Source organism: Aphidius gifuensis, linkage group LG3 (genome assembly GCF_014905175.1).
Source record: "Aphidius gifuensis isolate YNYX2018 linkage group LG3, ASM1490517v1, whole genome shotgun sequence".
Taxonomy (NCBI): domain Eukaryota; kingdom Metazoa; phylum Arthropoda; class Insecta; order Hymenoptera; family Braconidae; genus Aphidius; species Aphidius gifuensis.
Genome location: NC_057790.1, coordinates 17788568 through 17805594, shown reverse-complemented (window position 1 = coordinate 17805594; position 17027 = coordinate 17788568). Strand labels below are relative to the sequence as shown.

The window sequence follows — 17027 nt, the reverse complement described above, 5'->3', positions numbered from 1 at the left end:
AAACACTATATATAACTTTTAATATATTTTTTAAATTGAACTTTGATACAAATTAAATTTTTTAAATATTATAATTTTATTATTTTCTTATCTTAAAGCTTTATCATTTTTAACCCAGAAAGAAGGTTGTTTTTTTCCTGTGTTTAATAAACTTTGATCTTGACAGTGTGACTATATTTTATATTTGACTTTTTTATTTATGAAACTCATTGAACATCCGCGAATTCAATAGCCTTGATATTATTATTTATTCATTGTTCACTATGTTAATTTTTTGATTCATTTAATTAAATATAATATAGTATCATTGACAAAATTATTTATTAACTGTATCTATATTTAAATTAGCAATAAATTTTTGTTGTGTCTACTTGATGAAAGATAACTTTTTTTTTTCAGGCACAACCATAATCCAATCATAAACAAAATTTAAATTTAAAAAAGAAAATATACATACTTTTTTATTTGCTTATGATTGTGAAATAAAAATTTACATTTCTATTTAAAAAACTATTCACTTTATAATCTTTCTATTATTAAAAACACTCTCATTTTAAATATAGTACATAGAGTTTCATGAGATTAAAATCTAAAATTTAAATTGCACTTCTTTTTTAAATTAATAATTAAAAAATAAATTAAATTTTTAAATTTCTACAAGCTTTTATATGTGCCAACAAATATTATTAAAATCATTATTTAACAATTTAATTTTGAATAAGTGAATAAATTATTTTTTTATAAATTCAAATTCTCATTAATTCAAGTAACACATGACACGTTATGTTGTTTTCAATATTTTTATTATTTCGATTATATAATGCCTGCATTTGCCCCCTTTTTTTGCATTGATAAATAAAAACTGTACAGTAATATCAGGTCGATGAACCTCAACCCACATTATTGTTCTATTCCGGAAATCCACACCTTTTGTGCTTATTTATATCTTTTGTTTTTGTTTTTAATGAACAATATAATTTTAAAAAAATTTAATTGACTATTGAAAAGAGTAAATTTAAAATTTTTTTTTCTTTTAGTTTGTAATGTAATTTGCTGTGTAATTTTTATTTTATATTTTTTTTATTTTTATCTCGTTCATAAAATTTAATTGACCTTTGACCTTTATTAGTCTACGTAAACATATAATCTATATAGCTGTTTTTTGCCCTTTGTAGATCAGACAATTGGCTCAATACACGAACAAAATTTTAAATTGAAAAAAAAAAAAAATAATCACTTGTTGTTTCAGTATTTATAAAAATATTTCCACTAAAATATCAATCATTTTAAAACGTCATTATTTTTTCAAACAATTGTATAAACAGTAAGTGAAAAAAAATAATAATAATTAACATAAAATGTTATTTTATTGAATAATTTAATAGTGCAAAAAAATACGATTTCATTTCAGATAAAAATATCAAACAATTTTGTTTTTAAATATATTGATATTTTTTAAGTAAAGCACATGTTATACCCTTGAATTACATATCAGTTTGTGCTATTTGAATTATACATATTGTATCAAATATATGTACACTCATACATATTGTTACAAAAGTTTGTGTGGTAGGCACATGCTGGTTTAGTTTTCAGTTCACTCTGAGTGTTCACTGTGCACAGTACAATTCAAAACAATCCCTTTGTTTGGTTGAATTTAAATATCATTGTTTCAATTTTAAATACATTCGAATTGTTATAAATAATAATCAATTAATTAATTAAAAACTATAATCATTATTACTTTTATTCATATTAATTTAAATAAATTAAGGTAAAATTATTTATAATAAATTTTATAATATTTTTTTTTTATATAGTTTATTATTATATTTACTTATTTTTTATTTATCGTTGTTTATAGTTTATTTTTATATTTTTTAAAGTCGTTGTCATATTGTCATTGAATTATTTATTTTTAAATGATGCTATATTTATTTAAATAATTTTTAAAAATAATAAAAGCTTTGCTATTGATAATTTATATTTCAAAAAGTATTAAAAAGCTTTGTAAAAAAAATTATGGAATTATCGGTGTGGGTGATAATGTGAAAATAAAAAAGATAATTAAATAATTAAGTAGTTTTTTTTTTTTAAATATAAGGTCAACGTTATTGATATAAAATTGCAAATTTTTATATCAATGTGAACAATTATTGTCACTGATAATTGTCATTTTTTTTTCAAAGATATATACGAAATTATAATGTCAAAAACTCGAGACTACTGATGCAATATTGCTCTGAATAATTTAATAATTAAAAATGGAAATGCATGAAGAAAAAATTAAACAAGGGGATGACACATCCCACGAACCATGGCAAGGATTGGTGAAAATGTCACCAGTTGATATCGAATTTACTGATTTGACATACACAGTGCCAACTGGAAAAAATGGTACGTGTTAATTTCTTTTAATTTCACACATTTGTTTTAAATTCCACAAATTTTATCTTTAAAAAAAAATTATTATTCATTTATTTCAACCGAACAAAAAAATTATCATTAAATAAATTGTCAACAGAGTATATTACATTTTTTATTGTTAATTTTTTAACGTTAAAAAAATAAAACGAATATATTTATTCACATACTAATTTAACATTCAACTTGAATATTTTTTTTTTTTATTTTGATATTATTTAAATAACTACTATAAATATTGTCAAATTTAAAACAATAATAAAACAATTTAAAGGTCAAAAAAGAGCTAAATTTACTTGTATTAAAATAATAGTAGTAGTGTTTGTTATGCAAAAGTAATTATCTTATACAAGTTAGTATTTTAATTTAAAAAAAAATTAAAATTATCATGAAAAATTCCATCAAAGATAAATTATTAAAACAAGCTATTTGATGAATCACAATAACTATACTATATAGTTAAATAATTATTTATGTCTATATACTAATAATGATTAGTAATCATTGATTACAATTATATTGCTAGAAAAATAAAATTATTAAATTATAAAATATTTTGACATGACTATATTTTTTTTTTAATAATTATTATAAAAAATTACATAAAAAAAAAACTTCAGTTTTTGCAAAGTTATTATCGTTAATCACTTAATGTCTGATTAAAATACAACAAATAAAAAAAACAAATTCAATACGTAGATGACTCTTTGTGCTTCTTGTAAATTCTGAAAAAATTAATATTACAATTTGAAAAGAAACAACTAATGTCATTATTAATAATAAACAAAACCAAGTGTTAAATTTTTACAATCTTCATAAATATTATTACTATTGAAAACAAAATTTTTTACGAGTTATTTATAATAATTTTATGAAAATATATGTATATATAGAAAATTTGATTTGTTTCTTTTGTTCGGTGTATAATTTTTATCATTTTTAAAATTAAATTTTTAATTTTATTCAAAGAAATATAAAAAATGTTAAACGAAAGTTTTTTTTCTCAGTGTTAAACAATATTATATCGGAATGAATTGCCAACACCTGTCACGCACTTAGTTGTTTATTTATTTTTTATATTTGTTGTTTTTTTTTTTTTGGCTTCATTGATATTCTAGTTTTAAATTCAACCACGTATATTCAACGTGAGTTGGATTTTTCCCATCGAAAAAAAATTACATACACACACAAGTACTTTATAAAAATAAAAAAACTCATTCAAATAAATTTTTTTTGACGAAATAAATAAACAAATGATAAATATATGATAAAAAAATTTACTTGTATGAAATATCATGTCGATAATTGTTAGTAAAAACCTTGAGATCCAAAAATATAAAAATAATAATAATTTTATTTTAATTTTTTAAAATAGAATAATGAGAATGTCAAGCACGATTTGAATTTTAAAAGAAATATATTTTGGCCTTTGTTGAGTATAATAAAAAAATTTTGGAAGCACAATTGCTAGTTGATTTCAATGAAAGTATAAATTGTTGATATAGAATCACAAGTTTATTCAATTTGTCCATGTATATTTGAGTCATTTTTTGTTTTCAATGTCCCATTGATAATTTATGTTTTTTTTATTTTCATACTTCTTTGTCGTTTGTTTAAATTAATCATCAATTTCAAGGCTGTTATATATTCTAGTTTTAAATTAATATTTAAAATTGTTGAATAATTATTAATTTAAATTTTTTTGTTTTTTTCAGGTAACAAAGCAATTTTAAAAGGAGTCAGTGGACAATTTAGATCAAATGAACTCACGGTTTGTTTTTTTTATTTATTTATTTTATTTGTTTATTAACTGTTAATGTTAATATTTTTTTTTATATAGGCAATTATGGGACCATCTGGGAGTGGGAAGTCATCTTTATTAAATATTCTTACTGGCTACAAGTAAATATTTTATTTTAAAACACTACTATTTGATTAAAAAATAAAACAAAAAATTATTCTTTATGTATACGTGAACTTAGAGCTTAACATTTGACCGGATAAAGTTTTATAATTTTAAATATATATAACAGTAGTTGATACAAAAATATATAAATGAAAAACAAAGTTTAAATTATATTTTCAATAATAATTAAAAAATTTAACTGTCTAATGTTTTGAGGATAAATGAATAATTAATATTATCTATCACATGCGCATAAAAAATAAATAAATTATAATAAAACCAAGGCCAATTTGCTGAGCAAAGGTTCAACATGCAGCATCATGGACATTTCTCTGATAACAATAAATTAAATCATGATTTATTTTTTTTTTAATTATTTTATTATTACAAAAAATACTGACTCATGTGATACAATTGTATAATCAGTAGATTTATATTTTATTTGTTTTTTTTTTTTTTTTTTTTAATAAATTTATTTTACTTGTATTCAGAAATGAAGGAATTAGTGGACTTGTCACTGTCAATGGAAAACCAAGAGATATGAGATATTTTAAAAAAATGGCATGCTACATAATGCAAGATGATTTACTACAGCCAAAACTTAAAGTCATTGAGGCAATGCATTTTGCTGCAGATCTTAAACTTGGATATAATATTTCATATTTAATAAAACACGCTATGGTAAATATTTTTATATGAAAATTATTTATTTTAAACTAATTTAATTTCTTAATATGAAAAAAAAAAAAAAAGTATTTAATATTATTATTATAATCTAAATTATAAATATATTATAATTATATATGATGAGAAATAGTGTGAATCTTGCAGTAGATCTACTTATTTTCTTAACTTTCACGATAAAATTTCAAGTGAAATTCAAATAATTATACAGTGAAACATGATATAAACTGAAAGTAATACACATGATATTTTTACATTGATTTTAGATTAAAAAAATCTTGGAAACTTTAAGACTGGCAAATGCTGAAAATACAGTGATGGAAAAATTATCAGGGGGTGAAAGAAAAAGATTATCAATTGCTCTTGAGCTTGTTAATAATCCTCCAGTTATATTTCTCGATGAACCAACAACGTAAGTCAATTTAATCTAATTATTATATAAAGTATTTACTTGTTTATTGAATGACGTATTATAAATTATATATTGATAATTAATTATCAATTTAAATGACAATAGATCACAGGTAATTTGTTTTATTAATATTTTTTTTTGAACAGTGGTTTAGATGAATTATCATCAGTTCAGTGTATAGATTTATTACAACGAGTTGCACAAGGAGGAAGAACAGTTATATGTTCAATTCATACACCAAGTGCAAAAATATTTTCAAAATTTCATCATGTTTATATGGTCGCAGCTGGACAATGTGTTTATCGTGGATCAGTTAATTCACTTGTTCCTTTTTTAAATCATGTTGGCATTGATTGTCCAAAGCATTATAATCCTGCTGATTTTGGTAATTATTTTAAAATTATAATAGAATAAAATAATAACTTACTTACTAATTATTTATATATATATATTTAAAAGTTCTTGAAGTTTCATCTGGTGAATATGGAATTGAATATGTTGACAAAATGATTAACTCAGTTGATTTAAAATATCCAGTAATTCCAATTGAAAGATCACCCAAGCATGAAATTGAAATTGATAATAATTTAGGTATTAATAAAATACCTTGGCATCATCAATTTTTTATATTGTTAAAACGAATGATGCTGCAATTCTACAGAGACAGAGTTAGTTTATATGTTTATATTAAATTTTTTTTTTGCATTGAATGTATTGATAAATTAATATATTAATTTATAAGTCATTATTAACAATTTGACATTTTTAAAATTTGAATTTTGTGATTCAAAAATTGGTTTTATTTTAACTGGCTTATAATCCATGTTACCTGTTTTATGGCTGTTAATTAAATATTTAAAACCAGCTTTTAAATAAATAATTTTTTTAACCCAAAGTACAACTGGTTAAACGAGAACATTTTAATCGATGGTACGACATAAGTCCATATTTTTGTGCCTTAACTATGTCAACTATCCCTGCTCAGGTTAATTATTTTACTTATCTATTTATTTATAATTTTTTAAATAATTTATTTATCAATTTATTTTTATTTATAGATTATATTGGCTGTTATTTATTTGTCAATTGTTTATTTACTATCTGAACAACCACTTGAGCTTTATAGAGTGTCAATGTTTTTTAGTACTTGTATTGTTTGTGCATTTATTGGTGAAAGTATGGGTTTTGCAATTGGTAGTTCTTTAAACATTGTTGTAAGTAAAATAAATAATAATTTGGAAAAATTGATAATCTTAAAATTATATTGTGTTTTATTTATTTCTTAGAATGGTATGTTTCTTGGACCTGCATTAACAGTACCTTTGATGCTCGTAGCAATTCAAGGAATAGGAGATCCATCACCACTTCCAATTTATCGTCAAATAATTATGTATCTTAGTTATTTAAGGTATGGTTTTGAGGCACTTATTACAGCAACTTATGGCTATAACAGAGAAAAATTATCTTGTATTGATGAATATTGTCACTATAATTATCCACGTGAACTTCTTAAAGTCATGAGTATGTTTAAAAAATTTTTAATTATTATCAAGATTAAATGACATGTATATTTAATTGTAATTTATTATTGTACTTCATTTAGGAATGGAAAATTGTAATTTTTGGGTCAATATTGGAGCGTTGATGACAATTCTAGTCTTACTTAGAGCAATGACATATTATTTATTGCGACAACGAGTTCAGCCAAATAAAACATTTCAAGCTCTACATCTTGTTGGAAGGCTTGTTAAATCTCACTTAAGTTCAAATTAATTAATATATACTGCCATAAGAATATAATTATTATAATATACTATTTATTTTATAAAAAATAAAATTATTAAATTTATAATATCATTATTATCTTATATTTTTTGTAAATAATAATTTTTATAGACTATAAAATATTTAATTTTGTGGATATTTTTTTTTTAAATATAGATTAAAAAATCAAACAAGAAAAATGGGAGAATTTTTTTATTATCAATTCGTCAACTAATGATCGTTGGAGTTTTTTTTTTTCTCAAATATATTAATAAAAAATAAATTATACATGTTAGTTGCTCGATAGATATCATCATTGCTGTGTCGAATTTTTTTGTTTTCTATATATTAATTTAACATAATGGAATTTAAAAAAATTATTTTTCTTATTTTTATTATTTTATCATTATGTGGTATTTTTTTTTATATTTTGTTTCAAAGGTAAGCTGTAAATATATATTTTAATTTTAATTTAATTTTAACTTTGCTATTTTTTTAAATTAACAACAAGAGTAATTATTATTTGTAAAATTAATAACTGTAGAATTGAATTATTTAAAGTTTTATAAATGTTTTTATCATTTTATTTATTTTAATAAATATTCACAAGAAGATTTTTTTATTTTAAATAAAATTCAAGACGAGAGTTAATTATTTTTTAATTGTAGAAATGATAAGCATTGAATTAATTGTATTTTTATAACACAAAAGAACGAATGTTCATCGTGTATTTGATCTTTGAACTGTGACTTGAATTTAGCCTTGACAACTAAGAATATAATGTTAAAAAATATTTTTTTTACAGTTTATATGATAATGAAAAATCGACTGATTTCGATGCCATTGTGTATACTCAATCATGGCCAAAAGCTGTTTGTAATAGATGGAAAAAAGAATCACCATCAAATTTATGTTCACTTCCTCCTCATGATAACTGGACAATTCATGGAATCTGGCCTTCATTCTATAAAAAAGATGGACCAAATTATTGTCCATCTACAGTCAAATTTGATATCAATAAAATTTCTTCAATTGAAAATCAATTAAAAATAAAATGGACTGATGTACATGGAAATATTGATGATGACAATTATTTTAGTTTTTGGAAACATGAGTGGGATAAACATGGTACATGTGGAATTAAACATAAAAAATTAAATTCAGTTTTTAAATATTTTCAAACAGGACTTGATCTTGCTCATGAATATGATATTAAAAAAATTTTAACAAATGCTAATATTGAACCAGGAAAGAGTTATGAAATTGAAAGTATTCTTAGTAAAATTAATAATATTTTGGGTAAACGTAGTCGTGTTACCTGCTTCATGGACAAGGTAAAAATTATTTTTTAAAATTTATATATAACCTTTGAATTAAATAATAAATAAAATATTTATTTTATTTTATCTCTATAATAAAAACAGAGTAATAAATTTGTAATACCATGAATTTTTTATTTTGTATTTTAAATCAGGGAAAAAAAAAATCATACTTGCTGGAAGTTTCAATTTGTCTAGATGGATCTTTGAATAATTTGATTGATTGTGATGATGTTGGAGTTAATAGACGGCCAACAAATTGCATGTCTAATACTTCAGTCATATACATTTAAAGAAAAACAAAATAATAATTGTAATCTGTCTCAAATAATATTTGATATAATTAAGAATAAAACGAAATAAAAAATCACTCAATAAATAATGTGGTTTCTATTTTATTATTATAAATAGATTATTAACATATTAAAAGCTTTATTTAGATAATTTTTTTTTTTATTCAATATATAGTTAATATTGCATGGAAATATTTATTTTCGATTATATAAAAACTTACCTGAGAACAGCAAAGGGTTATATCAGTGATAATTAATATCCCCACCTGTAAAAATATATCAATGGACCAATCGAAAAACATACTAACGTCTGGAGTAATATTATGTACAAGGTCAAGCAAGGGAAAGTCCCGAAAACATTATTATTCAATTGGTCGAAATTTCTCCTTCTTTTTTATTATCAAATTTTAAGCCTAGACAAACGACTCAACACAGGTATCAAATAATATTTTACATCAGTTTACATATGAATTTTAAGAGAGACTCATCACAACATATAGGAATTTAGTAATAAAATGAAAATTGAATTGATAATATAAGTAGTTTAGTGAAATTTATCATTTACCTTAAAGATTGATAAGAAGAAAAAGTGTTATCTATATCCATAAATTCAGTGTAAAATCTATACCAATGTGAGAATAGTTTATAATATTTATTATCACTTATTGTTAATTATTTAAATTGCTATTTGAATTATATTTAAATTATACTTTCACCTGTTGATCAGTTTAGAATGATATTCGAAAGTTGACCTCTTCCAAATTAAAATTTTAACGTCACTTATTACATCATTGATGTGTATTGAATAATGAATTGTAGTAAATGACGTTGAAGCCATAATGTCACCACAGATATATCTCGGAAAAGAATATCTGAATTTTAGTTTATAATTGACTAATAATCTAAATAATCCCTTTTTGATTTTCATATAAGAAGTTCAGATTCGTCATAAGAACATATAACTGTCAAAGAAGTATGTCATAAATTTTTGAGCTGATCTCTTTTAAATTATAATTCCCTGATAAAAATATTATTGATATGAAATTTTAGTTGAAAAATTAAAGATTTTTAACAGAAATATAGTATTTGAACAAGAACATAGAACTAGCAAAGAGGTATTTCATATATTTTAGAGCTTACCTCTTCTAAATTATAATTCCCTAATTAATTTGTTAATTATAATTTTTTTTTTGAAAAAATCATGCTATTTTAACAGGAACATAGAACTAGCAAAAAGGTATTTCATATATTTTAGAACTTACCTCTTCTAAATTATAATTCCATAATCAATTTGTTATTTATATTTTTTTTTTTTGGAAAAATCATGCTATTTTAACAGGAACATAGAACTAGCAAAGAGGTATTTCATATATTTTAGAGCTTACCTATTCTAAATTATAATTCCCTAATTAATTTGTTATTTATATTTTTTTTTTTAAAACAATCATGCTATTTTAACAGGAACATAGAACTAGCAAAGAGATATTTCATATATTTTAGAACTGACTACTACTAAGTTATGTTTCCCTATTAAATGCATTATTTATATTTTTTTGTTTCGAAAAAAATATAGCATTTTAACAGGAACATAGAACTAGCAAAGAGGTATTTCATATATTTTAGAACTGACTACTACTAAGTTATGTTTCCCTATTGAATGCATTATTTATATTTTTTTTTTTCGAAAAAAATATAGCATTTTAACAGGAACATAGAACTAGCAAAGAGGTATTTCATATATTTTAGAGCTTACCTTTTCTAAATTATAATTCCCTAATTAATTTGTTATTTATAATTTTTTTTTTTTGAAAAAAATATGCTATTTTAACAGGAACGTAGAACTAGCAAAGAAGTATTTTATATATCTTAGAACTTACTACTACTAAGTTATGTTTCCCTATTAAATGCATTATTTATATTTTCTTTTTTCGAAAAAAATATAGCATTTTAACAGGAACATAGAACTAGCAAAGAAGTATTTCATATATTTTAAAGCTTACCTTTTCTAAATTATAATTCCCTAATTAATTTGTTATTTATAATTTTTTTTTTTTAAAAAAAAAATAGTTTTTTAACAGGAACATAGAACTAGCAAAGAGGTATTTCATATATTTTAGAGCTTACCTCTTCTAAATTATAATTCCCTAATTAATTTGTTATTTATATATTTTTTTTTTGAAAAAGTCATGCTATTTTAATAGGAACATAGAACTAGCAAAGAGGTATTTCATATATTTTAGAGCTTACCTCTTCTAAATTATAATTCCCTAATTAATTTGTTATTTATATTTTTTTTTTTTGAAAAAATCATGCTATTTTAACAGGAACATAGAACTAGCAAAGAGGTATTTCATATATTTTAGAACTTACCTCTTCTAAATTATAATTCCATAATTAATTTGTTATTTATATTTTTTTTTTTTTCGAAAAAATCATGCTATTTGAACAGGAACATAGAACAAGCAAAGAGGTATTTCATATAGTTCAGAATCACTTCTTCTATGTTATAGTTCCCTAATTAATTTGTTATTTATAATTTTTTATTTTCGAAAAAAGTTTGCTATTTTAACAGGAACATAAAACTAGCAAAGAGGTATTTCATATATTTTAGAGCTTACCTCTTCTAAATTATAATTCCCTAATTAATTTGTTATTTATATTTTTTTTTTTGAAAAAATCATGCTATTTTAACAGGAACATAGAACTAGCAAAGAGGTATTTCATATATTTTAGAACTTACCTCTTCTAAATTATAATTCCCTAATTAATTTGTTATTTATATTTTTTTTTTTTTTAAATCATGCTATTTTAACAGGAACATAAAACCTGCAAAGAGGTATTTCATATAGTTCAGAGTTACTTTTCCTATGTTATAGTTCCCTAATTAATTTGTTATTTATAATTTTTTTTTTTTGAAAAAAATTTGCTATTTTAACAGGAACATAGAACTAGCAAAGAGGTATTTCATATAATTTAGAGCTTACCTCTTCTAAATTATAATTCCTTAATTAATTTGTTATTTATATTTTTTTTTTTCGAAAAAATCATGCTATTTTAACAGGAACATAGAACTAGCAAAGAGGTATTTCATATATTTTAGAGCTTACCTCTTCTAAATTATAATTCCCTAATTAATTTGTTATTTACATTTTTTTTTTTCTTTAAATCATGCTATTTTAACAGGAACATAGAACTAGCAAAGAGGTATTTCATATATTTTAGAGCTCACCTCTTCTAAATTATAATTCCCTAATTAAATTGTTATTTATATTTTTTTTTTTTTTAAATCATGCTATTTTAACAGGAACATAGAACTGGCAAAGAGGTATTTCATATATTTCAGAGCTTACTCCTTTTATGTTATGATTCCCTAATTAATTTGTTATTTATAATTTTTTTTTTTTGAAAAAAATTTGCTATTTTAACAGGAACATAGAACTAGCAAAGAGGTATTTTATATATTTTAGAGCTTACCTCTTCTAAATTATAATTCCTTAATTAATTTGTTATTTATATATTTTTTTTTTGGAAAAGTCATGCTATTTTAACAGGAACATAGAACTAGCAAAGAGGTATTTCATATAATTTAGAGCTTACCTCTTCTAAATTATAATTCCTTAATTAATTTGTTATTTATATTTTTTTTTTTTCGAAAAAATCATGCTATTTTAACAGGAACATAGAACTAGCAAAGAGGTATTTCATATATTTTAGAGCTTACCTCTTCTAAATTATAATTCCCTAATTAATTTGTTATTTATATTTTTTTTTTTTGAAAAAATCATGCTATTTTAACAGGAACATAGAACTAGCAAAAAGGTATTCTATATATTTCAGAGCTTACTCCTTTTATGTTATGATTCCCTAATTAATTTGTTATTTATAATTTATTTTTTTTTTGAAAAAAATTTGCTATTTTAACAGGAACATAGAACTAGCAAAGAGGTATTTTATATATTTTAGAGCTTACCTCTTCTAAATTATAATTCCTTAATTAATTTGTTATTTATATATTTTTTTTTTGAAAAAGTCATGCTATTTTAACAGGAACATAGAACTAGCAAAGAGGTATTTCATATAATTTAGAGCTTACCTCTTCTAAATTATAATTCCTTAATTAATTTGTTATTTATATTTTTTTTTTTTCGAAAAAATCATGCTATTTTAACAGGAACATAGAACTAGCAAAGAGGTATTTCATATATTTTAGAGCTTACCTCTTCTAAATTATAATTCCCTAATTAATTTGTTATTTATATTTTTTTTTTTTGAAAAAATCATGCTATTTTAACAGGAACATAGAACTAGCAAAAAGGTATTCCATATATTTCAGAGCTTACTCCTTTTATGTTATGATTCCCTAATTAATTTGTTATTTATAATTTATTTTTTTTTTCAAAAAAATTTGCTATTTTAACAGGAACATAGAACTAGCAAAGAGGTATTTCATATATTTTAGAACTTACCTCTTCTAAATTATAATTCCATAATTAATTTGTTATTTATATTTTTTTTTTTTGAAAAAATCATGCTATTTTAACAGGAACACAGAACTAGCAAAGAGGTATTTCATATATTTTAGAGCTTACCTCTTCTAAATTATAATTCCCTAATTAATTTGTTATTTATATTTTTTTTTTTTTTAAATCATGCTATTTTAACAGGAACATAAAACCTGCAAAGAGGTATTTCATATAGTTCAGAGTTACTTTTCCTATGTTATAGTTCCCTAATTAATTTGTTATTTATAATTTTTTTTTTTTGAAAAAAATTTGCTATTTTAACAGGAACATAGAACTAGCAAAGAGGTATTTCATATAGTTCAGAATTACTCCTTCTATGTTATAGTTCCCTAATTAATTTGTTATTTATAATTTTTTTTTTTGAAAAAATCATGCTATTTTAACAGGAACATAGAACTAGCAAAGAGGTATTTCATATAATTTAGAGCTTACCTCTTCTAAATTATAATTCCTTAATTAATTTGTTATTTATATTTTTTTTTTTTCGAAAAAATCATGCTATTTTAACAGGAACATAGAACTAGCAAGGAGTCATTTCATATATTTTAGAGCTTACCTCTTCTAAATTATAATTCCCTAATTAATTTGTTATTTATATTTTTTTTTTTTTGAAAAAATCATGTTATTTTAACAGGAACATAGAACTAGCAAGGAGTCATTTCATATATTTTAGAGCTTACCTCTTCTAAATTATAATTCCCTAATTAATTTGTTATTTATATTTTTTTTTTTTGAAAAAATCATGCTATTTTAACAGGAACATAGAACTGGCAAAGAGGTATTTCATATATTTCAGAGCTTACTCCTTTTATGTTATGATTCCCTAATTAATTTGTTATTTATAATTTTTTTTTTTTGAAAAAAATTTGCTATTTTAACAGGAACATAGAACTAGCAAAGAGGTATTTTATATATTTTAGAGCTTACCTCTTCTAAATTATAATTCCTTAATTAATTTGTTATTTATATATTTTTTTTTTGAAAAAGTCATGCTATTTTAATAGGAACATAGAACTAGCAAAGAGGTATTTCATATATTTTAGAACTTACCTCTTCTAAATTATAATTCCATAATTAATTTGTTATATATATTTTTTTTTTCTCGAAAAAATCATGCTATTTTAACAGGAACATAGAACTGGCAAAGAGGTATTTCATATATTTTAGAGCTTACCTCTTCTAAAGTATAATTTCCTAATTAATTTGTTATTTATAATTTTTTTTTTTGAGAAAAATTTGCTATTTTAACAGGAACATAGAACTAGCAAAGAGTTATTTCATATATTTTAGAACTTACTACTACTAAGTTATGTTTCTTTATTCACTTCATTATTTATATTTTTTTTTTTTGTTCTTCAAGTTAACTAATAACATTTTTTTCTTTTCTTAATAGATATGTTCATGATTGTCGAAAATATTATTTTCTAATTTTATTCGTCTATTCAAATTAATCAGAAATTATTAAGGTGACCACTGAAGTTATTAAGCATTCATAATGTCAGGAAGTAGAAATGTGATATTATTATTGGCAGGACTTCTGTGTCTTCCCATAGCTCTGTATATCATTGTCTTTTCATCTGAATGGTAATTATTTTATCTATGTTTTTCATCTGTTTTAAGTAATGTTATTAAAAAAAACGTGTTATCTTCAATGCAGGGCACATGATATTTATGGCAGGGATTTTGATGTAGTAGTCTTTTCACAAACTTTACCAATGGCAGTTTGTGGCAAATTACACATAGAAGATCCATCAAAACGCTGTTCAATTCCGGATCATACAAACTGGACAATTCATGGTATTTTTCCATTTCTATTGAATAAAGCTGGACCAGGCTCATGCAAAGAATCAGCTAAAATAAATATGTCAATACTGGCAACATTGAAAAATCAATTAATTAATCATTGGCCTGATTTACGAAATCAAACAACAACTTGGAGTCAAAGTATTGTGCCAACAATAATAAAGCCAGTCGAAAGTAATATGACAATGATTTTGAAAAATGAAAATTCATATTCATATAATTCAACATTAATGGCAATGTCTCCAGATGATCCGATTAATTCAACAACAATAATTCCTGTCGTTGAATACAACGAATCAACAACAATTGACAATTTTGAAATTGAAGTTGATGATTTGATAGAAATAACAACTGCTCCTTCAACCAGAGTTGCCAGAGAAATTCCAACAATCATGTCAATTATTGCTCCTGATTTTAATTCAAAAAATCTAGCAATAGAAAATATTACACAAGAAACAACAATGTTTAATTTTGTACCATCAACTCTATCTACTACAACAGTATCATCAGAAACCACACGACAATCAGATTTTATTGCCACAGATAATTCAATGATAGTAACTCCATTGGATTTTAATTTCTGGTTAAATGAATGGCAAAAACATGGCACATGTGGATTCGGTGATTCAAATGAAAATCAATTTATAAATTATTTCAAAAAAGCCATCAGTCTATCAGAAAAATATAACATTAATAAATTAATAACAAAAGCAAATATTTATCCAGGAAATAGTTATTCTCCAGATAAAATTATCAATAATATTTCTAATATTTTGGGAGCACGTTGTCGTATCAAGTGTTTTTGGAATGAGGTAAAAAAAAAATATATATTACTTAAAAATTAATTGATCAATTTAAAATTCATGTTGGTAATTTATTTTTTTATATTTTAGAAAAAACAAAAATCATATTTAATTGAAATTTCAATATGCCTGGATAAAAATCAACAATTAACTGATTGTAATAAATTTGGTGGTTTACTTACAAATTGTAAATCTGATTATGATGTTTTATATATTGATGAAAATAATTATAAAGATATTATCAATGACAGGGATGATAATATCGAGAGTTAAATTTAAAATAACATCATTAAAAACAGTATGAATATTAAAAATCGTGTAAATAAAATAAATAAAATAATAAAATCTTTCTAATCAATTTTGTAAGTTTAAAAAACTATTATTTAAACCCACTATTAATAATTTTTTTTAAAGGCTTTTGGATATAGGTACGTATGATATCATTCATTTAATTAATCATTAGAAAATATTGTTGAAACCAACTGCCAAATATTTTAGTACTATTTAAAAATATAAACATATTTTCAAGTAAAAATTAAACTATTAAAATTGCTAAATTAATGAAAAATATTTACATTACTCAATGGAAAAAAATATTTAACATATAATACATTTTTGAAAAGTCAAATGTTTATACAAACTGTTTAAAAAGAAAAATATTTACACAATATAATTCATATCATGTGTTTAAATAACAGATGTTATTAGAAAACAATATATATGTATACGTTTTAGGGGTGTGTGAACCTGGCCTTGAAATTTCAATTTGTTTACATAAAGAATCAATGGAATTAATTCACTGTGACACTATTGGAAAAAATTCATTAACAAATTGTAAGACAGGTGATGACGTTATATATATATAAAAACAATTAATTGATTTTTTTATTTCTTAATAATCATAAGAGCATTGAAAAAAAATATTTAATTTTTTAATTAAAACAAAAACAATAACTTTTTTTTACTTTATAAAACAAAAAACAAAATACGACAATGCAATTTATTATGTTTGTTGTAATTATATTATCAAAAAAAAAAAAAAAAATATATAATTTTTAAAGAAGAAAACTGATATGTTATTTATTTATTATTTATT

General features: G+C 22.0%; 3 protein-coding genes across 3 annotated transcripts; all 3 read left to right on the top strand.

The window, feature by feature from the left end:
* The first annotated feature begins 1594 nt into the window (after positions 1 to 1594).
* On the top strand, positions 1595 to 7230 carry LOC122850983 (ATP-binding cassette sub-family G member 1-like). The gene is made up of 12 exons (XM_044150027.1): positions 1595 to 1774; positions 2190 to 2397; positions 4140 to 4195; positions 4265 to 4326; positions 4822 to 5011; positions 5281 to 5426; positions 5573 to 5811; positions 5886 to 6098; positions 6323 to 6411; positions 6485 to 6640; positions 6713 to 6947; positions 7030 to 7230. The coding sequence occupies exons 2-12, from the start codon at positions 2265 to 2267 to the stop codon at positions 7197 to 7199; spliced, it is 1689 nt and encodes a 562-aa protein (XP_044005962.1). The 5' UTR covers positions 1595 to 1774; positions 2190 to 2264; the 3' UTR covers positions 7200 to 7230.
* A 630-nt stretch (positions 7231 to 7860) lies between these two features.
* On the top strand, positions 7861 to 8580 carry LOC122850982 (ribonuclease Oy-like). Its single transcript, XM_044150026.1, has 2 exons — positions 7861 to 7867; positions 7965 to 8580. Exons 1-2 carry the CDS (start codon positions 7861 to 7863, stop codon positions 8540 to 8542), a joined length of 585 nt encoding a protein of 194 aa, XP_044005961.1. The 3' UTR covers positions 8543 to 8580.
* A 698-nt stretch (positions 8581 to 9278) lies between these two features.
* On the top strand, positions 9279 to 16210 carry LOC122852341. Its single transcript, XM_044152103.1, has 4 exons — positions 9279 to 9434; positions 14719 to 14909; positions 14983 to 15940; positions 16022 to 16210. The coding sequence occupies exons 2-4, from the start codon at positions 14821 to 14823 to the stop codon at positions 16202 to 16204; spliced, it is 1230 nt and encodes a 409-aa protein (XP_044008038.1). The 5' UTR covers positions 9279 to 9434; positions 14719 to 14820; the 3' UTR covers positions 16205 to 16210.
* Positions 16211 to 17027: the final 817 nt, after the last annotated feature.

Excerpts from the sequence above, each read along its gene's own strand:
- LOC122852341 (XM_044152103.1), top strand. The coding sequence starts at position 14,821 with ATGTCAGGAAGTAGAAATGTGATATTATTATTGGCAGGACTTCTGTGT. Across the intron at positions 14,910-14,982 it reads ATTGTCTTTTCATCTGAATG|GGCACATGATATTTATGGCA; the intron begins GTAATTATTTTA and ends TCTTCAATGCAG. Across the intron at positions 15,941-16,021 it reads TCAAGTGTTTTTGGAATGAG|AAAAAACAAAAATCATATTT; the intron begins GTAAAAAAAAAA and ends TTTATATTTTAG.
- LOC122850983 (XM_044150027.1), top strand. The coding sequence starts at position 2,265 with ATGGAAATGCATGAAGAAAAAATTAAACAAGGGGATGACACATCCCAC. Across the intron at positions 2,398-4,139 it reads AGTGCCAACTGGAAAAAATG|GTAACAAAGCAATTTTAAAA; the intron begins GTACGTGTTAAT and ends TGTTTTTTTCAG. Across the intron at positions 6,099-6,322 it reads ATTCTACAGAGACAGAGTTA|TACAACTGGTTAAACGAGAA; the intron begins GTTTATATGTTT and ends TTTAACCCAAAG.